At 39.9% G+C, this 27,335-nt stretch overlaps 1 protein-coding gene across 1 annotated transcript in view; it reads left to right on the top strand.

The window, feature by feature from the left end:
* The window catches only part of LOC122790044 (gamma-aminobutyric acid receptor subunit beta-4), a 1,529,477-nt gene that overhangs the window by 1,097,023 nt on the left and 405,119 nt on the right, over positions 1-27,335 (top strand). Inside the window, exon 4 of the mRNA XM_044057608.1 lies at positions 15,279-15,499. Coding sequence (XP_043913543.1) covers positions 15,279-15,499 — 221 coding nt within the window. The remainder of the gene's footprint in view (positions 1-15,278; positions 15,500-27,335) is intronic.

Raw genomic sequence — 27,335 nt, 5'->3', positions numbered from 1 at the left:
ATACAAAGATGGAACCATACAGGACTGTCCTAAATACAGCAGTGCAGAATGAGAGATGTAGTTCCACAGTACAAGAGGGGGTAGCATATAGGATTGTCATAGTTAAAGATAGAATATCATGTAGAAAATATCAGCAATACAGACAGGATACCATACAAAAATGTCATTGTTACATGTGAGATGCAATACAGGAATGGCGTCATTACAGACCCATCAATTGTATATGACTGTTATGGATAACTCAGTAAGTGCTGATGAAAAGATTGCTGAATTACTTAACACAAATCCTGTTAAGAACATGTTTTAGGTTTATAAGAGAGATAGTACCAAAATGATGAAGTAAATTGTTTGGCACGAAAGTTAGGAAAATAGATCACTGTAGCATAGTCTGATATTGAACTGGAAACTGACACTAATCCATTCTTATTAGACTATTTGTAAATAAACAAAATAACAGAGGCAAAATTCCCAAAATGACTAGATACCAGATAGTGGAAACAAGTCTATAAGTGCAGATAGACGTTCATCAGCAGGATCCAAAATGGGTCAGCACTGTTCCTAGTTCTACTAGTTAAAATTATTAGCAGTACATATTAAAGTATTATCAGTTAGACAAACAACTTTATAAAATTATACTTTACTTTACAAAATGATACTCTATGTACAGTTAATGAATGATCGAATTTAAAATGTACACACGTCTTAAATCCAGTGCCCCACTGAACTGTAGATACTCCAAGTGTTTCCTTCAGGAGTCATACCATCATTTTCCTAGTTGTTGTATCTTTTGGCTTTTCCCAGTTAGGGGTCGCCACAGCGGAAGTCCGGTCCGCTAATGATTGGCAGCAGATTTTTTACGTACCGAGTTGCCAGCCCTGACGTACAACCTTCAACGAAGGTACGCCCATTCACGCATGTCTCCACACAGAAGACACTCTAGCTGAGAGTCGAACAGGACAATGTCTTACTGTGAGGCGGGTACTAATATTAAATAAGTGGTTTCATGTTTTCAGTTTCCTTCATGCTCCCATTTTTGTAAAGCAAAAGTAAGTTTCTGATCTTTTTACCATTCATTATGGTACCATGAGTTTTCATTACATCTCTAGAACTGTCTTCCAAATTGTATATAGGTTCATAGGTAGGTACTAGGCTATCGGACCAAGGGTCTACGTAAGCCTAGCCAAGAAGGTTCCCTGGGTTACACCACCCAAGAAAGTTATTTTCCTGTGCCACTGTCGAGCAGAGCCACATAAGTGATCCCTGGGATGTATTTCCTATTTCCCATCCACTAATAAAGATTTTTCTTGAAGAGTGCTAATGAGGAACTTTGCTTGACATAGATGGGTAGCTTGTTCAAGAGTATGGGAAGTCTCTGGGACAGGAATTTATCCCTCCAGCATGTCCTGTTTATTGTGGTGACAAGGTTTAAGTCCCTAGAGCATGTAGCTCAGAGGGATTAGGATTTCTTTAGGTGTAGCATGTCCAACAGCTCTAGGTTTTATATAGCTTTATATGTTAGGCAGAAATCACCTCGGAGTAGGCGATATGCTACGGAGTAAAGCTGGAGTTTCTTTGAGATGGTCAGTATAGGGCATCTGTTTGAGGCTGGTAATCCTCTTTGTGTGGTACTTCTGTGGCCTTTCCATCTGCTACAGATGTCTTGTGAGGTACATTCCAAAAGGGGCATTGTACTCTATAATGGGTCTAATGAGTGTCAATTAGAGGAGACCAATAGCCTCTTTTTTCCTAGATGAGAACCCTTTTGTGATGAGGTGTGCCACGCAGAAGGTTTTCCTGACTACTGTGGCGATGTGATTATCAAAGGAGAGACTACTGTCCACCTGGGTCCCCTGGTCTCTTATCACACATTCGGCATTAAGCAGACTGCCGCCTATGTGGTAGTTCATGGGTAGAGTTTTTACCAAAGGGGATGACAATGCACTTTTTGGCATTGAGCTTTAGCCCATGGCTCTGACACCAAGCATCTGTTTCAGTGAGGCCATTTTGTAGGATGTCCACATCATTTGAGGACTCAACTATGGCTCCTAGTTTGCAGTCATCTGCGAACTTCATTAGCCAAAGGCCTTCTGTGTTAGCCTGTACTTCAGAGATGTAGATACCAGACAGGAGAGGTCCCAGGACTTAACCCTGTGGTACTCCACTTGTCACTGGTTTGAAGTCAGATTTTGAGTCTGCATCTTTAACAGTGTGGGTTCTGTCAGTGAGCCAACTGGCAACCCATCTTGTAACATAGGGATTTATACCTAGTTTAGTCAGTTTAGCTATAATTCCAGAATGGGGGATGGTGTCGAAAGCTTTGGCAAGGTCAAGATGGGCTGTGTGAACCACCTTACCTTCGTCTACAGCTTTGGTGACTGCCTCAAAGAAGTTGATCAGGTTCAGGATGTGTGATCTGCCTTTCACAAACCCGAACTGGGTGGGGTCCAGGGTTTGGAGGTTATCAATGTCTTTGATTATGAGTTCCATGAAGATACATTCCATGGCCTTACAGACCAGGCTTGTCAGGCTAATAGGATGATAATTCCCGGGATCAGTGGTGGTTCCCCCTTTGTGTTGTAGGATAACTGTTGCTGTGTACCATTCAGTGGGCATAAAGCCTGATGTGAGACTATGATTGAACATGGTGCTTGGGCGGGGAGCCAGTTAGTTCTGAAGGTTGTGTAAAGTGCAGCCTGGGATGTTGTCTAGTCCCATGGATGCTGTGTTTTTGGCTTTAGAGAGTGCAACTTTTACCTGCGTAGTTGTGATTACAAGGACTCTGCATTCTTCCTGTATAGATATGGGCTCTTTAGGGCGTGAAGGGGGGTAAAGTTAGCACTGAACCGATCTGTCAGGATGTTGGCAATATCAGTTGGTTCTGTAATTTTCATACTGTTGTGCTGTAACTCAGAGCAGATCTGGGTGTTGCCCTTGAGATTCTTGACATAGCTATAGAATGCTTTGTGGTTGTCCCTAGAAGCAGTGGTGATTTTGTTTTCGTAGATAGTTTTGGAGGATCTTATAAGAGATCTCAGCTTCTTACTGAGGCTGACCAGGGAACTCCTCCACTCATGGGATTTTACTCTCTTTTGCAACAGTTTCTTCCTTCTGTTGTATAGTTTGTTTATGGCAGATGACCACCAGATAGGCTTCCTTGTTTTGGAGGATAGCATCTTGGTTCTGTTTGGGATAGCACGATCCATGCAGTTGTGTAAGTGCTTATAGAGTGCATCTGAGTAGGATTCAGCAGTCGTAAATGTATTGTCCATCTGCATGGGTGTCATGAAGTTCACCACTTCTGTCTTAAGAAGCATGAAGTTGGCTTTGGAGAAATTTTTTACCATGATTTCCTTAATGCGGGGTGGGGGCGGGATGTGGATATCTAGGGTGATTAGCTTATGGTCGGATCTGACCAACGAGGAGTTGACTTCAGGTGTGGAACACCAGTCAGTCATGTTGGTAATGACCAGGTCTAGGATATTGTTGGTGGGGGTGTGGATAAGTTGATCCAGGGCATTGGAATTTATGAATTCCAGAAAGCATTCAGCAAAGGAGTTGGTACGTAAGTAGTTTTCACAGTTAATGGTGGGGTAGTTGAAATCGCCCATTATTAGGGTGTTTGGTTGAACCCTAATATTTTCCAGTATATCAAGAAAAGTGGGAATCCTGGGGCATGGTGGGGGATCTGTAGCAAGCTACAATTTGAATTGCAGTTTTGCCCAGAGTTAGTTGCACTTGGATAACCTCAAATGCATTATGCTGAGCAACTAGCCTGGAGGTGTGGATATCCTTAATAAATATGGACACACCTCTGCCTTTGGTGTTTTGGTTCGGGTTAGGTGGCCGAAAAGTGTGGTATGAGTTATAGCCTGGTAATGCAGGGGTGCTCTCTGGAGCCTTGAATCAGGTTTCAGTCACTGCACAGATATCGATGTTCTCCACTTTAAGGAGTGCTTTGAGGGAGTGCATTTTGAGGTTTAGACGTCTAGCATTAAGAAGCATTACCCCTCAGTTTTTGCTTGCCTGTTCCTGTTAAAGGCACTATAGGGGCAGCAAGAGCCTTAGCCAGTATCTGGAATCCCAGGGCTGACAGGTGCAGGCCATCTCTGGCAAAGCATCATGGTCTGTCGATTATGTCGTCCCAGGCAGACAGATACTGGATCTCCTTAGAATGACACCAGAAGCTTAGCCAATTGCTGAAGTCAATCATTTTGTCCTTGTACTGCAGTATCATTTTGTGCGATGGCAGGATGCTACTCAGGGCTAGGGTCATACCTGCCTGGGCTACAAGATTGGAGAGCTCTTCCATGTCTCGTTTCATGTAGTCCAGGGAGGTACATCTCAACTCATTCACACCAACATGGACAATGACAGAGTCATATTTGTAATTGTTATGGAGTGACTTGAGCACGTGGGTTATGTGGTGGATCCTGGCACCCAACAGGCAGCTGACGGTAACCTTCTCCTTGTTCAGCCTGGAGAGTGGGACATCAGTGTGCCTGACTATAGAGTCACCTATGACTAGTGTGCTGGGTACGTTGTTTTGCCTTATGGGCTGTAGTTGAGTGGCACACTGAGTCTGTGGGCTATGTGTCATTTGGGTTGTGTTGGTGGGGTGGAGGTTGCTTGCGTTTCTGCTTTGGAGGTCTCTGTTGCTTGAGCAGATTATTGAGAGCCTCGCCAAATGTTTTTGTATTTCTATATGTGGATTTTGCTGATGTAGGTTTAGTGGGACTATGTGATGAGTGTGGTGTGGTGCAAGTGTTTACCTTCTCCTCTTGCCTGTCAAGTTCAGTCTTGGATGGAGAGAGCTTTACCTCCAATTTGGCTACATAAGTGCATCTCCCACAGGTTGTGGTGTTGGTTGGTAGGAGAGGGTCATTTGTGTACATGAGGCAATTGCTACATTGCCCCAAGATTCCCAGATTCATCAGATAGACAGGAGAAAACAATGGGAGCTGACCCTTGGACATGCCTGAATAAAAAACTTCTTTCCTCTAGACAAGTGAGGAAAGTGAGTATAAGAGCTGTTTTTCTCTAAGCAAGTGAGGAAAGTAAGTAGAAAAGCTGTTTTCCTCTAGGTAAAGAGGAAGGTTGAGTGCTGTCGTAATTTGTAGCTTATTTAGTACCAACAACAAGTTCTGAACAAGTGCTGAGCATGAATAAGCATATATATATATATATATATATATATATATATATATATATATATATCTTTTTTTTTTTTTTAGGGTGGGGTTGGACTAAGTTTAATGTTATATCCTGAGTTTTTCTACTTGCTAGCATTCAAATGTCACATTTCCCCTCCAAGTGAATACAAAGAGATGCTCATTTTGCAACCAAGATTTTTTTCCAACTCTTTAATGTAGATTCTACTGTCTCTCTCTAACTCTCTTTGGTCCCTTAAGTATCTGTCAGATATTTGGCTCTTTTTCCATTTTGCTGATTACCCTCTCCTCTTTCAGACCATTGCTTTTTTGACCAACTTTCCTGATTTCATCCTCAAACTGCATGTTTCTGCCCCATTCTTCTGCATAACCTTATGTGCCGTAAATGCTGCACTGGTTTGCTAGAAATGGATGCCAACCCATATGACACCATAATTTGACCTCATGATGATTTCATTTTCCTTAAGTATATTACATTTTTATAATGGCACCATATACTCTGGCCCAGTAGAAATTGCTGATATAACAGGAAACAAATTCAATACAAATGTTGCCGTAGAGAAGACTATCCTAATCCATTTGTCTCTGATGATCTCAAACTTCCTCCATCATCTCTAAAGAACATGAACTGTAGCTGCTCTCAAAATTTAAGAATAGCTCCTCTACAGGACCTGGCAGAGCCACCCCTAAAGTTAATTAACCTAAATTTAGCTACTGGTTTTGACCTTGAGGTTTGGCACACAGCAGTGTTGATGTCACTCTACAAGCATGGCCCCATCACTGACCCAGGAAATTATAGGCCTATGAATCTGCCATGTCTCATCTTCAAAGCTGTAGAACATATTATAACTGATCTGTCATTACAAATATCAAGCTATGCTCACAGCAGTTTGGCTTTGCCAAGGGTAGATCCTCTCTAAAGAATTTCATCAATTTCTTTGAAAGAGTAACACAGGCTATAGACACATTCATATCCTGTTATGTATGCAAAAAAACTACTTCCTGTCCAATCATCTGACACTAGTATTTTTTATTACCTATATTTTCTTAACTGAGTTTTCCATGTAATCTATGTGTATATTGCAGGCAAGATGATAAAAAAACTCTGTGATCATTACTCAAAGTTAAGAGCATGCTCAGTAATTATTGCATGTACTAGATTATTAATAATGTATTTGTATTCATTTATTTGTGAATGTATTACTTTATTTATGTTTATCAGTCTACTCCTAATAGGACTATGTCCTTTATTTCCCACAGAAACCTGAAACATTGTTTATACTGATCTCAGGGCATTGAATCGTAATAATTATTTTCCGTGTAATACAGAGTTTCATGCATATAATGGGGTGTAGATAATGTATCAGGGTTGGAAGTGCATGACAACGGATTCCTTCTCAGTAAGGTATTTAGGTCAGACAGCACAGTAAAGAGTATGCATGTTAATGAGGCATCATAACAGAATAAAAGGGAATGAGAAAAGGAACTGCTCCTACGTGAGCTTTCAGAAAGAAACAAGGTAAATACCATGAGGCAGATTAAGCAACAGTGTGCGTAAGTGACAGCAGACATGAAATATGATAAGAAATAAGAAGTGATCATGCAGTGAACATTTTGTTATAGCACCACACCTTCTAAACATAAGCACGTTGATACCATTATTCTTACAAAATAACCCAGAAAAGTTGTCTTATTGTCAATGCAGCTGCACTATAATAGATGAGGGGGCATTTGTGACTTAAAATGTAACCACGTAGTTCAAAACACTCTTCAAATAAGTACATAATTTGTTTTATGTGCTAGTTTTGGGTTAGCATTTGCTTCTTTTTTTCTTATTTGTTTACTAGGATAGTGTACTGATCTATATGGACCAATTTCGGGGTCAGTATGGGTGAAATACAAAACATTTCACAAAGAAAAACATACAGAAATGTAAGAAATAATAAATTAGTTCTGACTAATTACATAAAAATGTGTATATACATTGTAATGAACAAGCACAGTGCAATGTACAATAAAGCAGAGTGTAATGTACAATAAATGCATTTGTTTCTAAAGTGGGATAATTTTCAGTGAATCTTGAAGGAGAGGAAGAGATTCAGAAAGGGGGTAGGTTAAGTGATATGCCCTGTATTGAAGAGTGTCTGACTTGCTCGAAGAAGTGCTTTTTGAATTGTGTTTTGTACTTGGAATAAGTGTTGATTTCCTTAATGTTGAAGGCGAGAGTTTGCCAATGAGTAGGTGCCTGAGAGTAGGAAGCATGTGCAGTGCTGTGGAGTTTGGATGTAGGGGTAATGAAAGTTAGTGTGACAGAGCATGTGCAGTGCTGTGGAGTTTGGATGTAGGGGTAATGAGAGTTAATGTGACAGAGCATGTGCAGTGCTGTGGAGTTTGGATGTAGGGGTAATGAGAGTTATTGTGACAGAGCATGTGCAGTGCTGTGGAGTTTGGATGTAGGGGTAATGAGAGTTAGTGTGACAGAGCATGTGCAATGCTGTGGAGTTTGGATGTAGGGGTAATGAGAGTTAGTGTGACAGAGCATGTGCAGTGCTGTGGAGTTTGAATGTAGAGGTAATGAGAGTTAGTGTGACAGAACATGTGCAGTGCTGTGGAGTTTGATTGTAGGGGTAATGAGCGTTAGTGTGACAGACCATGTGCAGTGCTGTGGAGTTTGGTTCTAGGGGTAGTGAGAGTTAATGTGACAGAGCATGTGCAGTGCTGTGGAGTTTGGATGTAGGAGTAATGAGAGTTAGTGTGACAGAGCATGTGCAGTGCTGTGGGGTTTGCTTCTGGGGTAATGAGAGTTAGTGTGACTGAGCATGTGCAGTGCTGTGGAGTTTGGTTCTAGGGGTAGTGATAGTTAGTGTGACAGAGCATGTGCAGTGCTGTAGAGTTTGGATGTAGGGGTAATGAGAGTTAGTGTGACAGAGCATGTGCAGTGCTGTGGAGTTTGGTTCTAGGGGTAGTGAGAGTTAGTGTGACAGAGCATGTCCAATGCTGTGGAGTTTGGATGTAGGGGTAATGAGAGTTAGTGTGACAGAGCATGTGCAGTGCTGTAGAGTTTGGTTCTAGAGGTAATGAGAGTTAGTGTGACAGAGCATGTGCAGTGCTGTGGAGTTTGATTCTAGGGGTAGTGAGAGTTGGTGTGGCTTATGAGTAGTGTCTCAGGTTGTATGAAGTGTTTTTTCCTGAAGTCTAGCTGCAAAGGAAGTAAATATGTAAGACAGAAAAGGGGAGATCTTTTTGGGCCAGAACAGGAGAGAGTTTATTTTGCCTCTCACTTCATCTATGTGGAAATGAAAGCTTAGTGAATAATCAAGTAACAGTCCTTGCAATTTAAAGGTGGAGGTTGTCTCTATGAAATAGTTTTGTAGGTCAAAGAAAGTTAAAGAGTTAGGTGCTTGGTGAATTTTCTGTGGAGTTTCAAAAACCATAGTTTTGGTCTTGGTGGGTTTGAGAAGTAGTTTATAGTTTATAAGGCATTGGTGGCAGAGTCGGAACCAGCACTAGACAACCTAAGCAATCACCTAGGGCCTGCTGACTCAGATGGGACCCACTTGTGGTTGGGGCAAAGGCCACCACAAAATTTAGTTTTTAATTAAAAAAAAATACATTTCTTCTTTAAGGGCATTTGTTCTTCTTTAAGAGAATGAATGTCCTTTGCATCTGTGCATGTGTATGTCCCTCCATGCATCAGTGCACACACTTCTTCTTGCTGCTTCTTGATTTCCACATCTGTGCATGTGTGTCCCTACAAGCATCAGTGCACACACTTCCTCTTGTTGCTTCTTGATTTCCACATCTGTGCATGTGTGTCCCTACAAGCATCAGTGCACACACTTCCTCTTGCTGCTTCTTGATTTCCACATCTGTGCATGTGTGTCCCTACATGAATCAGTGCACACACTTCCTCTTGCTGCTTCTTGATTTCCACATCTGTGCATGTGTGTCCCTACAAGCATCAGTGCACACACTTCCTCTTGCTGCTTCTTGATTTCCACATCTGTGCATGTGTGTCCCTACATGAATCAGTGCACACACTTCCTCTTGCTGCTTCTTGATTTCCACATCTGTGCATGTGTGTCCCTACATGAATCAGTGCACACACTTCCTCTTGCTGCTTCTTGATTTCCACATCTGTGCATGTGTGTCCCTACAAGCATCAGTGCACACACTTCCTCTTGCTGCTTCTTGATTTCCACATCTGTGAATGTGTGTGTCCTACATGCATCAGTGCACACACTTCCTCTTGCTGCTTCTTGATTTCCACATCTGTGCATGTGTGTCCCTACAAGCATCAGTGCACACACTTCCTCTTGCTGCTTCTTGATTTCCACATCTGTGAATGTGTGTGTTCTACATGCATCAGTGCACACACTTCCTCTTGTTGCTTCTTGATTTCCACATCTGTGAATGTGTGTGTCCTACATGCATCAGTGCACACACTTCCTCTTGCTGCTTCTTGATTTCCACATCTGTGCATATGTGTGTCCCTACATGAATCAGTGCACACACTTCCTCTTGCTGCTTCTTGATTTCCACATCTGTGCATGTGTGTCCCTACATGAATCAGTGCACACACTTCCTCTTGCTGCTTCTTGATTTCCACATCTGTGCATGTGTGTCCCTACATGAATCAGTGCACACACTTCCTCTTGCTGCTTCTTGATTTCCACATCTGTGCATGTGTGTCCCTACAAGCATCAGTGCACACACTTCCTCTTGCTGCTTCTTGATTTCCACATCTGTGAATGTGTGTGTCCTACATGCATCAGTGCACACACTTCCTCTTGCTGCTTCTTGATTTCCACATCTGTGAATGTGTGTGTTCTACATGCATCAGTGCACACACTTCCTCTTGTTGCTTCTTGATTTCCACATCTGTGAATGTGTGTGTTCTACATGCATCAGTGCACACACTTCCTCTTGCTGCTTCTTGATTTCCACATCTGTGCATGTGTGTCCCTACATGAATCAGTGCACACACTTCCTCTTGCTGCTTCTTGATTTCCACATCTGTGAATGTGTGTGTTCTACATGCATCAGTGCACACACTTCCTCTTGTTGCTTCTTGATTTCCACATCTGTGCATGTGTGTCCCTACATGAATCAGTGCACACACTTCCTCTTGCTGCTTCTTGATTTCCACATCTGTGCATGTGTGTCCCTACAAGCATCAGTGCACACACTTCCTCTTGCTGCTTCTTGATTTCCACATCTGTGAATGTGTGTGTCCTACATGCATCAGTGCACACACTTCCTCTTGCTGCTTCTTGATTTCCACATCTGTGAATGTGTGTGTTCTACATGCATCAGTGCACACACTTCCTCTTGTTGCTTCTTGATTTCCACATCTGTGAATGTGTGTGTTCTACATGCATCAGTGCACACACTTCCTCTTGCTGCTTCTTGATTTCCACATCTGTGCATGTGTGTCCCTACAAGCATCAGTGCACACACTTCCTCTTGCTGCTTCTTGATTTCCACATCTGTGCATGTGTGTCCCTACAAGCATCAGTGCACACACTTCCTCTTGCTGCTTCTTGATTTCCACATCTGTGCATATGTGTGTCCCTACATGAATCAGTGCACACACTTCCTCTTGCTGCTTCTTGATTTCCACATCTGTGAATGTGTGTGTCCCTACATGAATCAGTGCACACACTTCCTCTTGCTGCTTCTTGATTTCCACATCTGTGAATGTGTGTGTCCTACATGCATCAGTGCACACACTTCCTCTTGCTGCTTCTTGATTTCCACATCTGTGCATATGTGTGTCCCTACATGAATCAGTGCACACACTTCCTCTTGCTGCTTCTTGATTTCCACATCTGTGAATGTGTGTGTTCTACATGCATCAGTGCACACACTTCCTCTTGTTGCTTCTTGATTTCCACATCTGTGAATGTGTGTGTCCTACATGCATCAGTGCACACACTTCCTCTTGCTGCTTCTTCATTTCCACATCTGTGCATGTGTGTCCCTACAAGCATCAGTGCACACACTTCCTCTTGCTGCTTCTTGATTTCCACATCTGTGAATGTGTGTGTCCTACATGCATCAGTGCACACACTTCCTCTTGTTGCTTCTTGATTTCCACATCTGTGCATGTGTGTCCCTACAAGCATCAGTGCACACACTTCCTCTTGCTGCTTCTTGATTTCCACATCTGTGCATATGTGTGTCCCTACATGAATCAGTGCACACACTTCCTCTTGCTGCTTCTTGATTTCCACATCTGTGCATATGTGTGTCCCTACATGAATCAGTGCACACACTTCCTCTTGCTGCTTCTTGATTTCCACATCTGTGCATGTGTGTCCCTACAAGCATCAGTGCACACACTTCCTCTTGCTGCTTCTTGATTTCCACATCTGTGAATGTGTGTGTCCTACATGCATCAGTGCACACACTTCCTCTTGCTGCTTCTTGATTTCCACAGCTGTGAATGTGTGTGTTCTACATGCATCGGTGCACACACTTCCTCTTGCTGCTTCTTGATTTCCACATCTGTGAATGTGTGTGTTCTACATGCATCAGTGCACACACTTCCTCTTGTTGCTTCTTGATTTCCACATCTGTGAATGTGTGTGTTCTACATGCATCAGTGCACACACTTCCTCTTGCTGCTTCTTGATTTCCACATCTGTGAATGTGTGTGTCCTACATGCATCAGTGCACACACTTCCTCTTGCTGCTTCTTGATTTCCACATCTGTGCATGTGTGTGTCCCTACATGCATCAGTGCACACACTTCCTCTTGCTGCTTCTTGATTTCCACATCTGTGAATGTGTGTGTCCTACATGCATCAGTGCACACACTTCCTCTTGCTGCTTCTTGATTTCCACATCTGTGCATGTGTGTCCCTACAAGCATCAGTGCACACACTTCCTCTTGCTGCTTCTTGATTTCCACATCTGTGAATGTGTGTGTCCTACATGCATCAGTGCACACACTTCCTCTTGCTGCTTCTTGATTTCCACATCTGTGCATGGAATTTAGACATAATGGATCAGATGTTCCTGCTGAATTTATGCTGAATATTACTTAGGAATTAAGGTAAGTGTGTGCATGAACAAACTTTTTTTTTGTAGCCGGTGTGTGTGTGTGTGTGTGTGTGTGTGTGTGTGTGTGTGTGTGTGTGTGTGTGTGTGTGTGTGTGTGTGTGTGTGTGTGTGTGTGTGTGTGTTTGTGTTTGTGTAATGGCCTAGCTAGAGATGGCAGGTTAGTTAATTTGCTCAGGCTTAGGGTCAAACCCTGTACCTTAATTACAGGAGACAAGAGCCTGAATCCTCTACACCAACTACCTCAGCACTCAAAGTGCATTTTCAAGGAATTGTGAACTTCAAGGGAAGAAGAAGTTTACTGCTGCTCATACTAAATATGTTTTCAATGTACAACTGTTTTGTTTAGCTAATGGTCATCACTGTTTGTGCTATACAATTTGAAAGGAGTGTTAGCAGCACAACAGGTAGTAAACTTGTTTTTGATGCAAAAAGCTGTTGGTTCTACTCCATCACCATGTAGATAGATTGCTGATACTGTGTTGTATCTTAAGGGGGGGGCTGCAGTCCTGAGTGTGTCCTCCTTTGGATGAGATGCCTTGTAACTATGAACCTGTTGTTGGTTTGCCATCCATTCCCAAATGCAATATTACCAGCTTGCCATTTTTTAAATGTAACCTATAAAATTTAATCCTAAAGGGTAACAAGTACTGAATTTGTAGATTAAACCCCAAAATATACAGTTGTTTGCTTGCAGCAAACTCTTCATTAGTTACAGATCTGTTTAACGTAGAATTATTCAGATGACTTTTACTCCTGCTGAGGTTGTGCATATTAACTGATATTGACTGTCCTGTTATGGATGAAATGTTGTGAAATGAGCAGGTTTGTCATTACTGGCTCATATGTTTTGTTTCATCGATTACTGGAAAAATGTTCAAAACCACAAATTGAAAATACACTCTAACAAATGGTCCTGTATTATACAAGGAATATAATGTAATACAATCAGGAAGGTGAAAGAAATAATGCATGCAAATCTGCATGGTCTTAAAAATTTATGCAAGGGGCCTATGGTCATAAAATAGTCCAAAAGTAAACTTTATCTACCACTGGCCAGATGCAATTTCTTTGAATCTGGATTTCAATGTTGTTTCCTTGAATGTGAGTTTCAAGGGTAGAGAAGTTTACTGTTAAAGCTGCCTGTTTTATTATTATTATTTTTTTTGGCAAATGTCTGTCAGGGTTTTTGCTATAAAATTTGAAACAAAAGTCTTAAATGAAACCCAAATATCTGTAATCACTGCAGAAGTAAGGAAGGAAGAAAAGAGCATGCGCACGACAGATGTGAACAGCGTTTATGGTAACCGTGGAGAAAAAAAAAACGATTAATGGGACACTGGAATGGCTGCTTGGAGGATGGGGGTCTGCTGTATGTGTAAGGGGGGTCTTGATCTATTACCGTGCCTATTGTCTCATTTGATATTGATCCGTCACTCATTGCTTGAGCTCAAGTAAGTCTGCCTGGAGTTGGCATTGAATGTTAGTATGAGAGTGACCTGATCTGTAAATGACAGTGTCATCAGCAAAAGGATAAGTGGGAAATGGGGAAGCTCACAAAGAAGTTATCTGTTTTTTGAATGCTTTTAACACCTGTGGTAGTTTTATAGGATGGTTGACAATTGTAAAGGTGATTGGGCATTAGTCACTTACCGGTGGCATAATCTTTATGATGGAGCTCGGAATGTTTGTAATAATAAGGTTGAGCATGGACTGTTTGCAGAACCTGAGGTTAGGTTCTGTTGATTATTTTTTTAGTTGAAGTAGATCAAGATCTGCTAGGGAAGTAACTCATGTCATATGAAAGATAATTTATTTATGGAAGCAGGGGGAGGTAGATAGGCTGTAGTAATCAGTACTAGTTTGCCTTAGTGAGTTGGAATGTTTAGGAGAATCACTTAGGACCAGAGTCTGAATAGGAGTTTCCTTGGACAATGACTTTTGAGTTTAGTTTATTTCTGTATAAAATTAGAGAGCCTCCATCACCTGATCATTCACCTGGTTTTGGCTGGCATCAATGATGTACATGTAGGAGATCAGAATGTGTTGCAAGTTGGGGGGGGGGGGGTCTTTTTCCAAGATTCTGTGACTGTTAGAATGTCTGGGTTGTACTGAAAAATAAAAGCACTTATGTGGCCTAGCTTGTTTCTGATGCCATGGACATGTAGGAGGGAGCAGGCCAGTGTAGGGAGAGAGATAAGTTCTGATGTTGAGGAAGGAAAATAATTGGTCTTTGGTTTAGTTCAATGTTATGAAGGAGTCGAAAGATTATGGAGGATAGTCTGAAGAAGATCTTTGGTGCTTTTAGGCAGAGAGAAAAATATTTCTGCATCTTAGTAATCATACAGAAGAGTGATCCTTTCAGAAGTGAGCAGGGGAGTAGATTTGGTTTGATTACTTGGGGGAGTTGTGGTGGTAGTTTGTGCAAATGTTAGGAGATTAAGTTACACCTATTAAAAATGTTTATTAAAAATGATATATTGTACTAAAATAGCCATTTTCTAAATAAGGAACCAGTGTAAGAATTGACTAACCACACACAAAAGAATGTCCAAATGAGTGGATCCGCTCTATTTTATTAGTAAACATTTTATAGTGTCTTCGAACAACTGACTAATTATTCATTAGGAAGTGTTGGGATTGGTTCAAGTGTATATTTAAACTGATGTGTGTGGGTTATTTTAATAATGCTGTGCTTTGTTATTAAAATTTTTTCTAATAAATAGAGCGGATCCACTCATTTGGTTGTTTTTTGTCTGCATTATTTTTAAAATTAGTTTCAGTTCATTTGGCATCATTGTATCAGAACATATGAAAAAGCTCACTTTTTTGCCGTTAACAAAGTCTCAGTACTTTTATTTTAATGAGCATCTGCCCAGGTGTTTTTCTTGTGAAGAGTATTGAGATAACGTATCTCTTAATGAAAGTCTGAGAGCATTTTTCTTGTAATGAGATTGTTCCTACTGCAATGGGTAATTTACCTACCTTTATTCTTCTACAATACAATCCATCTCATACATTGTATGCCCTCTTTTGTCTCCTTAGGACTATACCATCACCATGTATTTTCAGCAGAGCTGGCGAGATAAACGACTGGCGTACCAAGACATACCATTAAATCTGACACTCGACAATCGAGTGGCTGACCACCTCTGGTTACCGGATACTTATTTTTTAAATGACAAGAAGTCATTTCTTCATGGTGTGACTGTAAAAAATCGCATGATACGCCTTCATCCAGATGGAACAGTTTTGTATGGTTTAAGGTAAAATTTTTCCTTTCTTGATATAATATTTAATTTGTGATACTCTATAAAATACATTCTATAGATTTAGCTCAAATGAGATATGCTATCAGCAGGATATTTTCAGATAATAGAGCCATTTAGATGTCATAGCACTACTATGTAAATGCAACATATGAAATCTACTTGAATAACTCTTAGAATTTAATAAGAAATCTATTTAAATGGAAGAGATTCACTAGCTTTTATGGGCTGAAATCAAAGTATTCACATAAAATGTGTTGCTAATTGAAATTATCTGCTACAGATTATTAGTTGTTGAACTGATCGATGTGAACGTAGAGAAGCACAGATATAAGTGCAAGCACTGAGTTTAAGAAAATGTTGGTAAAAAGCTCCAATATCCTGACAGATGCCTCAGAGGATTAGCAGAAGAGGTGCATTTCCAATGGAAAGTAGAGCAAGTCTGCTGATGATGATGTTGGGGAAAGAAATAACCTGAAAGGAAAGAGAAGAGAAAGGCGTTAGAACATCATTAAGAAATAACAGAGTGCCCAGTCAGTAATGCTAACACTAATTTTCTCTCAATGTTTCTCTGAGAAACTTACTTGCCTCCAAACATAACATTCCTTTACTATTTTCAAACACTACAATTGCAAAGGAAAAGGAGTCATATTTAAGGTGTCAAAGTGAAATAGATGAAGTAGCAAAAATGCATACTGTATGTTAATATATACACAAAATGCTAACATAGGGAATTCGACTTCCCATAACTATCTTCACCAAATCTCATAAGTCCTGTCTTCCATGTTACCATCACATATGTATTTAAAACCATTAAGAATATTTGTTCCCATCACAACAGCTATCAGTCCACACCATCCTGGAACTATCCATCCACAAGCCATGTCAATCTTTTTGCAGCTTTACTGTGTCCTGTTAAATGATTGGTATTTCTGTCTTTAAGGGATGTTAACTTGAAGTTCTTTTTTCAAGTCACAACGATGAATAAGAACCATTTTCTGAAATGCTGACTGACTTGGCTAACCTCAGTGAAAAAATACTGAGGCGTTTTGTTCTGTCATTGTAATGAAGACCAGAAGGAGATAGCCAATTTAATTATTTATTTATTATTTATTTTATTTGTCTTTGGTAACTGGGAAAGTCTGACTGAGCAAATGACCCAATTTCAGCAGTGGTCCAGGAAGAAAAGCTCCTCATCAGATTCAAAAACATTTTGACAATAGTTGATAAGTAATTATATACAAGAGGAGAAAAGCTCAGAAACAAACTAAATATTTTACAATGAGCTCAGGAGAAAAGATCCACAAACACACACAAAAACATTTTCAAGAGCTGATAAGTAATTGTATACAAGGGAAGAAAAGCACCACAACAGGGAACACTTTAAAATAGATTGGGTTTTACATTACATACAAGGGGTTAAGAGCCCCACACCAGATTAAATTACATTTACAGAATGCTGTTTGGAGAAATTTTGATTAAGAAAAAAATATGTACTGCAAGTAGCAAGACACTTTGCATAAGTGGGTAGCATATGTCAATTAAACTAATGTATAGTTATTCAAAATATTGACTATATTAATAAAAATGTATGGAAAGTATTCTGCTGCCAAAATAGAAAGAGTATGAGACGAGGAGGAGTAATGACCAGGGGAGAAAATTAAGGACATGGACAGAGAGTTGACTGGGATTAGAGAGATTAGAATGTTATGAAAGGACACACCAGGGAGGAAATAAATAGCCTTTTGGGAGCAATGTATTTCTAATGTGTATAATGTTGATGGATAGTGTGCCTGATTTATGCATTGTACTCTAGTCGCTGTCTTGTTAATAAGATAAACAGTGGAACTAAGATTGTTGCAAACAATCCAGAATTATTATTTACAGTTCATATATTCATAGATTCACAGATTGTCACAAGACTAATGACACAGGGGGACCTTTCTAAGTTTTTTTTAAAGGAAGGTCATGCCTTTTAAATCTTGAGAGGGTCACCAAAGCAATGGATGAGGGAAAGACTCTGAACACAGCTTACCTCAAACTGGCCAAGGCTTGTGATACAATACCCAACTCAGGCATTATAAAGAAGTGCACTAAATTAGGTATAAGCATTTTATCACCCACTGAAAAGACAACTGTCTTACTGATAGGACCCAGGGGATAAAAATAGGTGAGACAAACACACAGTTCAGATTTGTTAATGTTTGTTGTGATGGGTCTGGCATTTGCAGGTTGCCTGTGTCCTCATTTATCATGTTTTATTTTATTTTATTTATTTATTTTATTTTATTTAACATTTGTTAACTGGGAAAGTCTGACTTGGAACGAAGCCAATTTTCAGCAGAGGCCCGGGGAGAAACGCTCCAGATGCATGTCTTTGTAACGTGGGAGGAAACCCACATGAATGCAGGGAGGACATGCAGACTCCACACAGAAGGAACCCCAGCCGGGAATCGAACCAGAGAACCTCTTGGTGTGAGGTGACAACTCTACCACTGCGCCGTCCATATGTCCATGATGAGTCTTTCCATAGCCTTACATATGAGGCTGGTCAGACTTAGGAGCCTGTAGTTACATGGATCAGTGGTTGGGCCTCCTTTGTGCAGGGAATGAATGTAGCCATTTTCCATTCACTGGGCACAAAACCTAACTGTAGGCTCCAGCTGAAATGTGATTCAAGTGGACTAGAGAGGTAATGTTTTGTGCTATTTAGTAAAGTTCCTGTGATGTTGTTGGGCCCCATCAATGCACTCTTTCTGGGTTTGCAAAGTGCACTGAAGACCTGTTCCCTAGTAATGGTTGGGGGGATTGTGGTATTAGGTATTTCCTTTGGACTATCATGGGGGGAATGAGGAGGGTGGGGGGAGAAATTTGAGCAGAACCCATCAGCCAAAAGGTTGGCAGTGACCTCCACTTCAGTATGGATTATACCATTTACAATAAGTTCTGCTCATTGTTGCATATTTCCTTTGCCTGAAAAGTTATTTTTTCTTCAAATTTAGCAGTTAATCTTGTCTTAGCAATATGAGAGTGAAACATCATTTCAGGGTCCAGTAACATTCCTAAACTGGTGAACATGTCCATACCTCTTAAAGACCACCTGACTATTATATGTGTCCAATATTTTCATTACTCCTAATCTCAGCACTGCTTGTCTGCTGACATGGACAATGTGACCAGGCACATGTTTCCAGGGTCTACTTCACGATGTCGAAAGCCGACAATATCGAAGCTGATATTGTCGGCACCATAACATCGAAAGCGCAGAACATCATGCAGGTAAACGGAAATCTCCGTAGGGGGAGATTTCCATTTACCTCAATGTGATGCGGTCTCAGAGTTGGAATATTTAAGTAGGGGGGTGGGGGTGCGCTAGTGTTTTTTTTTTTAAAGTTATTTGATGTTTTACTACATCAATCAATATAGGTTGACCTTTAGTGATTCAGTGTAATAAGATTTCGATAACTTGATATAGACTCTGCTTCCATTATATTCCAAACCTGTCTGCTTTAATCCAGGATAAATCTCACTATACATATCCTTAGATTGATGGCAGCAGAATATTTGATGCATTAATATGAGGCAGAATGTGAGAAATTGCTAATTGGTTGGAATGGTAGGAATGCAATACTGATCTTGTGAAGAAACCCCTGATGCATCAGCTTTCAAAGACAGATGATTTTCACTGTCGTTACCCTCTGGTTCTGGAACTCAGGTGTCATTCTTTTCTCCTGTTCATTAGTTAACACACCATCCATTTAATTCTGGTATTAGATGATCACATGCTCCTTGCATGCTAATCACCTGTCCAGTATTGTAACAATCATCTTTTCCATGACCTAGAAATGCAGTATAACAAATCTGCTGGTCACCAGATTGCCTTCTTCTCCACAGGGAAGCATATATCCAGCACAGTGATAAACACCAACAAACTGCTGTTAGATAAATACAAAAGGACTGGTGATAATTCTTCTGCCTCCTTCTCCAGCCTGCTATTGGAAAGACCATCAAAGTGAGTTAGTTGAATCTGACAGATTATCACTAGCTTATATTTAAACTGAATCACAGAATCTGAAGGGATGCAGTTCATGATTATTACTAGTTTATACTCAGATGGAATCTTTGAATTTGACCAATACTGACCACTGACTGCTGGGATGGTTTTAATTCAGGTGGAATCCTGGAAGCTGACTGATACTGACCATAAGTGTTATTGGCTTACATATAGATAGAATCTTACCAGCTGACAGATGCGGACCATGATTCCAGGTGGCTTTTATTCAGATGGACTCCTAAAAGCTGGCTATGTTTATTGGCTTAGGTTCACATGGAATCCTAGAATCTCACTGGTGCTAACCATAATTCTTAGTGACTTACATTCAGATAGAACCCCAAATTTCGACTGATGCTAACCATATGATTATTCTTAACTTATGCCTAAGTGGAACCCTTCCTGAAGAACAACTTGACCTCTGATGTCACAGTGCAAAGTGTAAAACCAAAAGTTTCTGTGACTGAATCAGCCAATGTTGCTATACATATCAGTATACCATTACCTTCGTGAGGGATATTCTACTCTTATTACCAATAAAAGCACCTCTTAAACTTGCAGACCGTTATTTCCTTTTATCTTTTATTATTATTTCCTTTTATCTTTTATTATTATTTCCTTTATCTTTTATTATTATTTCCTTTTATCTTTTATTATTATTTCCTTTTATCTTTTATTATTATTTCCTTTATCTTTTATTATTATTTCCTTTTATCTTTTATTATTATTTCCTTTATCTTTTATTATTATTTCCTTTTATCTTTTATTATTATTTCCTTTTATCTTTTATTATTATTTCCTTTATCTTTTATTATTATTTCCTTTTATCTTTTATTATTATTTCCTTTTATCTTTTATTATTATTTCCTTTATCTTTTATTATTATTTCCTTTTATCTTTTATTATTATTTCCTTTAACTTTTATTATTATTTCCTTTTATCTTTTATTATTATTTCCTTTTATCTTTTATTTTGGCAGCTGATTTTCTTTATCTTTTTCTTTTCTCTTCCTCGGTCTTTTCTTGATATGTTTGATCAGTTGTCTATGTTTCTTCAGCCCTCCTTGGGCAGATACCATCAAATGTCTTATAAACGTTCTTCTTATCAGTCTATCTCTTCTAATCTTTATTAATGGCAGACCAGATTCTACCAGTTTGCAGGCTAAACCCGTCAGCTAATGGGCCCATATCTATTTTAACTTACTTTAGTGGGTCACTTACTAAACTACACAGCCATCAAAATACCTTGTCATCACAAGTTCATACATGTTGATAAGCCCTAAAAATCCTCAAAACCATAAAACAAAACACACACTATTTTTGAGGGAAGGAGTAGCTGTCTCCCATTGTCCATGCAATGGCTGCATTCACAACCATACAGAAAAATTGATAGATTGCTAAAAAAAAACACTGCATCCTCTATATTCATGTTATCTTATCCCACTCACTGCATAAAGACCCTTTCATATACATATGAAAGCACAACCCATCCTGTGAAATGAAAGCACACTGTGAAATGTGTACTTGTCATGCTATGAAATATCTTAAGCATGCAGATCCACATTTTTGAAACTGCATTTGAGAAATGGGGATATGATGAAGTGGTTTGATATCAGGTTAGATACTGCTTCACTACCATCACAATTAATAAATTTACCCACCATTTTCCCTCACAGGCCGACTGCTCTAAGGCATTTTTCCTTCCATCTTCCTCAGTCTTGTCCTAGAAATGACAGGTCTCATTCTCACTGGCTGAGTGAGAAGTGGCCATTCCTCTGTGATGGCTACAGTTCTAAAGGATCACCCTTGGTCAGGTTATTTTCTTTCAGTGTTATCTTCAATGCAACATTGATCCTAGTCAGGTTATTTACCAAGTAATTACATAAGATGATTTCATGGACACTTCAAAGTGCTCTCTTTTACCCCAATATCCCTATGTAGCTATTCAAGAAAACTGAAGTTCTCTTCATTACTGCTGCAGTCAGCCAGATAAGTGATATACAGCGATAAAAGATCTTACTATGACCCAGGTAATCCTGGTTTCATTAGCAGCATAGGGGCTAGAAAATCCAGCTTAGACAAAAAGGAATGAAAAAGCAGAGAGCTTTCTAGAGAGACAGTTGAGGAATGCAAGCCTTGAGTGCAGACTCTATTTTAAGATTCTTGGAAGAAACCGGAAATTAGTAGAGATACTTGCCTAAAAGGGAATGGGAGTGCCTTTTGCAAAAGCAGATGATATGTCTCTTATGGGTCTATATTAAAACATCGAAGTGTTAAAACATCGAATGTTCTAATATCGACCCCTATTCAGCGAACGCTTGAAATAGCTAAGCTGCAGAACACCGAATATTTTCCTAGGGAAATTATTCGGTGGGCCGTTTCTGCAGCTTCACTATTTTCTTGACTGTTGTGTGAAGGTGACGGACCAGGTTAAGGTAAGTGTGCGAACAGACCGAGGTAAGGTGAGTGTGTGATAGCTAGGGACCTTAGGGATAGGGAGTGGGTACGGTGAGTGTGCGATAGTTAGGGACATTAGGGTTAGTGAGCGGGTAAGGTGAGTGTGTGATAGTTATGGACCTTAGGGTTAGGGAGCAGGTAAGGTGAGTGTGCGTTAGTTAGGGATCTTTGGGTTAGGGAGCGGGTAAGGTGAGTGTGCATTAGTTAGGGACCTTAGGGTTAGGGTTGGGTTAAGGTAAGTGGATAGCTAGTAGTGTATGTACGGTTTAGTGTAGGGTTCTGTGAAGTGTGGATTATGTATTTTGGTGTGCTTGTGTTGTGTGTGTGTATTCTCGGAACAGCAAATGTTTTCCCTTGGAAAAAAATTCACTGTTCTGAGCGTTCGAGTATATCACATTTCGAGACTCCAAGTTCGAGCTTATGGTGTTCAATATTTTGGAATTTCAGTAATGTGATATAGACCCATCTCTTACATAAGCTCATTGTACATCATTCCTTGAGACATTGGACATGTGCAAGAGGAACTGGTAAGGCTATAAAAGAAGAAACAAAACAGTTTGCCAAAGAGGATGATGGGATCACTCCCATCCATTGACCCTCATATTTAGGAAGGATGAATGTACTTCTGACGATTTGGGGTACTGCCAGCTATGCCAGGAGAAGTAGGGCAGTGGATGTGTAATATATGCCAGCACAGCCAGCTGGAATTTTGTAAAGAATTATATGCCATTTGTATATCAAACTGATTTGTACAGACCTTTGTGTTGAAAAATGTATTTGTAAAGTTCCTTGTGTTAAAAATGTACCAATAGTGGGTCCTGACTGTATTGTAACTGAATTAAATATATATGTTAACAGGGGATACTAGAAGAGAATAGGTTAAGCACATTCCAGCTGCAGCTAACTTTGAAAAATGTTCTAAAATTAAAATAATGGGCCTAGGCCATGAAGATGTTATCTCACACTTTTGAATGAAGTTAGAGACACAATGTCTATAGGAAGTAAGGTCTGTTAGTCTCTGTAGAAAGAGCAGGCATGTTAATATTGTATTACAGCTTCCAGATGCTGCAATAAACTGTAGCAAAACTCAAAATATGTATTGTAACACATATGTGCTAAATCTTGGCAACTTCTAACCAAAGGAGTAGTATGGGAACCAGAAGTCATATGACCAGATCTGTGTGATGTCATTCTGTAAGACAGCTCTGTAATTATAATTTAATACCAGATGAGACTGAAGTCTCATAGCACTCTATTTTTGGAACCCGACACTCACCTACTTCATCTTGCCTTGCTCTAGTAAATGACCAGAGAATAGTAATTCTTTAGGTCAGTTAGGAAAATATAGTGAGATTAGTTAAGTACTGTTTTTCTGTATCTGTGTGAATCTTGTTAATCTGTGTTTTCTGTATCTGTGTAAATCTGTTAATCTGTGTTATTTTTAATATTTCTTGTGATGAAACTCTGGTGTTTATTGTAAATAGATATTTAATATATTCATGCTATTTTATTATTTATTATTAAATATATTTAAACTTTTCATTGTGGCTGGAACTTTAGAGAATATTTTAAACTATGAGTGTACTTATATCTATCTGGTGACTCTGTGGCCACTCCTGAGAGCCTTACTGTAGTATTAATATTAATTTCACTTAGTATCATTTGGTATCCTTCTAAGAGCCTTAGAGTAGCTGGCTTTGGAGTGTTTGATGGCAGTGTAACTACCTTATAGTCTGTGTAGAAGGGGGCCATAGCTATTAAATCTATGCCAGCCTTTCCCAGGTGTGTGTGTGTGTGTGTGTGTGTGTGTGTGTGTGTGTGTGTGTGTGTGTGTGTGTGTGTGTGTGTGTGTGTGTGTGTGTGTGTGTGTGTGTGTGTGTGTGTGTGTGTGTGTGTGTGTGCATGTCAGCTGCTTGAAGGAGGGACATGAAGCACTGGTTTCACAGAGAGAGGGGTGGAGGACTTGACTTGGACACTTGGCTGAGGACTCAACTCTACAGCTGTGCCAGTGGGCAGTCTTATTGTGGACCTGGAGGGACACAGAGGGAGAAACCTGGACCCTGGACTCAGTGTGTTCCCTGTATGCTCTGAAGGGAAATTGTGCTTGATGCAGACAGCTGTATCTGGACATACTGTGTGTATCTATTTTTGTTCCAAGTGAATGTCCCTCTGCAGTTTCAGTGGTGAGGATTCAGGATCCTTCATTAGTGGCCCAGAAAAAATATGTCACAGCACTTGAGTAGTTTCCTTCTTGGGAACAAACTGTCCATTTGGGTGAAGAGGTTATAGGCTTGATGATTACTGGGAATCAGGAGTAAAAGAAAATGTATATGTAACAATCTGCTGTCACTGTATCTACTATTGCTATTATGTGCCCCATCCCTGTATTCAACATGGCTTTGCTAACCTTAAGTATTACCATCCTTCCACGAAAATAAGACCGGGTCTTATACTTTTTCCCCTGCCGAAATACACATTAGGGCTTATTATCAGGGGATGCCTTACTTACCTCCACTCCCCGTACAACAATCTACATTTATTTATTTATTCATGTACACAAATCGACATTTATTCATGTACACAAATCGACATTTATTCATGTACACAAATCGACATTTATTCATGTACACAAATCGACATTTATCCATGTACACAAACTGACATTTATTTGGTACTTTTCCGTTATTGGGCAACATTTCTAGGAAACATGTTAACAGTTATGTGAAAATTCTGCATAGAGAGTGTAACAAACATTTCAGCTTCAGAATATCTACTCCTTGGCTTTCACAGTGCACTATTTCATGCTTAACAGAAAGTGCAGAAAAATGTCAATACCTGTGTATTGGAGGAGGGGAATAAAGCAGGTGAATAACTGCCACTTTTTGAGTGGTGATGCTTTCTTTATTCCTTACCCAAACCGTAAGAGAAGAATGATGGGAAGTCATAGAAATGAAGTCTGGGAACTAGTGGCCTTACTTTGTAATTACCCCTTGATAATGAAACATTACCTTAACACAATAAAGTCAAAAAACTGACAAGAGCTTCCTGGCAGCTGAAAGCAGAAGCAATCCATTCTGTTACCCCGATAACGGAAAAGTTATTCAAGTATAGTCATGTCATCTTCTTCTGGAACATTGTCATAAGTCTCCAACCCCTGAATTCTGGCCTGAATTTCTTGCGACTTCCTTTCCTGTAGAACCATTGGCCCCAATCTGTTATGCCTAGCAAAAGAGCTCTCCTTAAATGAGCACTGCTTGTCCATGTAGCCTGCTCATAGTGCACTGGCAACACAGCTGTCATTGATTTTATCTGATGAATTCTTCACCCAAGTCAGGACCTCTTGCAGGCTAGGCTTCACAAAGTTTCCCCCCTGATTTCTCTCCATTCTATTTTCAATTAAGTTATTGAGTTCCATGTGCAAATGGTCCTTGAATGGCTTGTTTATTGCAATGTCAAGAGTCTGGAGATAGGCAGTCATTCCTGCAGGAATCATTATTTCATCTATACTTCTCTGTGCAAGGAATTTTTCATGTCTTTATAGTGAGTGCTGGCTGAATCCCAGACTAGCAGACCTCTTTTGCCACCTTGCAAAACAAGTGGCAGCATTACATCAACCCACTTCTTTATAACTGCTTGTGTGCACCATGCATTTTCGGTTTTTTGAATGTAAATGCCTGAAACACATTCAGTCTTATCTTTCTTGCCCTTACTAATCATTAGAGGTGGGGTTTTCTTTCCATCTAGATGAATTGCCAAAATACAGGTAACACGTATACTTTCGTAACCAGTGGAGGGAATGTAGATTGACGAGGCACCCCTTTGATCAATTGTTGCATGAGATCCTTGGCCCATAAACACTGCAGTTTCATCCATAGCAATCATGTTGGAGAGTTGGTATTTAGAAAAGTCAATGCCATCACCAAAGGACTTGAATGCAAGTGCACGTTTAGTAACTTCAGTATCTTCCAGCTTGAACAGTATTGTTGATCTTCTTAGAGACAGTTCATATCACTGAAGGAAGCCATCCAGCCAAAGTTGTGATGCTTTGAATTCTTCTGGGGATATTTCTAACTGTGCTGCCATTGCAAGGACAAATGCTTGAATATCAACCCTGCACACAACCAAAGCCTCTGCTCTCTTGTTAGCAATCCATTCACACATGATGTCTTCCAGCTCAGGAAATAATGGTTGCAGACCTGATCCACACTTGCACTTCTTAGCATTTCCCTCGTCCACCTGTTGAGTGAGGTTATCGTACTTTGCTCACCATTTTCGGACCTTTCAGAGATCCAAGTTCTTCTCTTTGCAGAAAGCCATCATATTCTTTCCCCAGGAGTCCTCCATGAATCCTTTCTTGTACTCGATGGAATAGCTCTTTCTTTTTGCACTCATCTTGTCTGGGGGGGGGGGTAATTGAAGACTTACATGACAGGAGTGGCAACAAAAATGGCGACAGTTAAGAAGACACAACCACACCCATTTGTTATCAAGTGTGCATGTTTTACGTGTGACATTGGTACATTGACCAGTCAAAGTACACTTGCCAGTGTTTACGGGCCAAGGATCTCAAACATCAAGTGTGAGTGAGGATTAGGGTTAAAGTAAGAATCATGGCAAGCTCCCGGGGAAAGAATCTTATGACTGTCTGCAAAGAGAAGAAGTTGGGTGTCCAAATGGTCCAAAAATGGTGAGTGGAGTATGATAATCTCAGTCAACAGGCATCAATAATATTATTGTTTTATAATTCAACACGTCCGTCATGTGTTGTTGACAATTTTAACTGGGGCTTATTTTTGAGGTAGGGCTTATATCATGACCACTCTGGAAAACCATACTAAGCCTTATTCTCTGGTTAGGTCTTATTTACAGAGAAATACGGTACATGCATAGCTAAAAGGATAAAGTCCTGCTACACCCATAGTCCTTAGAATCAAAGTTTAAGTTTTTGCACTCTTTTAAGTTCAGAAATATTAATTTGTTTCACAGCCTAGTCAATATTTGCATAAATGCATGCCCTGTTTCCCGTATCTCTAGTCTATCTATGTCTTCACTTCTGACACCTTCATCTATGTCTTTACATCTTGGTCTTATTTTTGATCCATTCCTCTTCAGGTCAAACTTTTTTTTACATCAACACCCGAACATAATCTAGGCAATAATGTTATAAGTATTAGGGTAGCCCTATTCCTAGATATCCTTCCTTCAACTCTGCTCTTTTATTCTTTTATTTTTATTCTTTTATTTCTTATGCTTTGTTATGTGTGTCTTATGGTACTTTTTATTTCCAGCATACACAGATCACTTCTGGTGCACTTTTTTTTACTAT

Source organism: Protopterus annectens, chromosome 15.part0 (assembly GCF_019279795.1).
Source record: "Protopterus annectens isolate FY-2018-M chromosome 15.part0, PAN1.0, whole genome shotgun sequence".
Lineage (NCBI taxonomy): Eukaryota > Metazoa > Chordata > Ceratodontiformes > Protopteridae > Protopterus > Protopterus annectens.
Note: the sequence above shows the minus strand (reverse complement) of the source record. Positions and strands in the feature narration are given on the sequence as shown.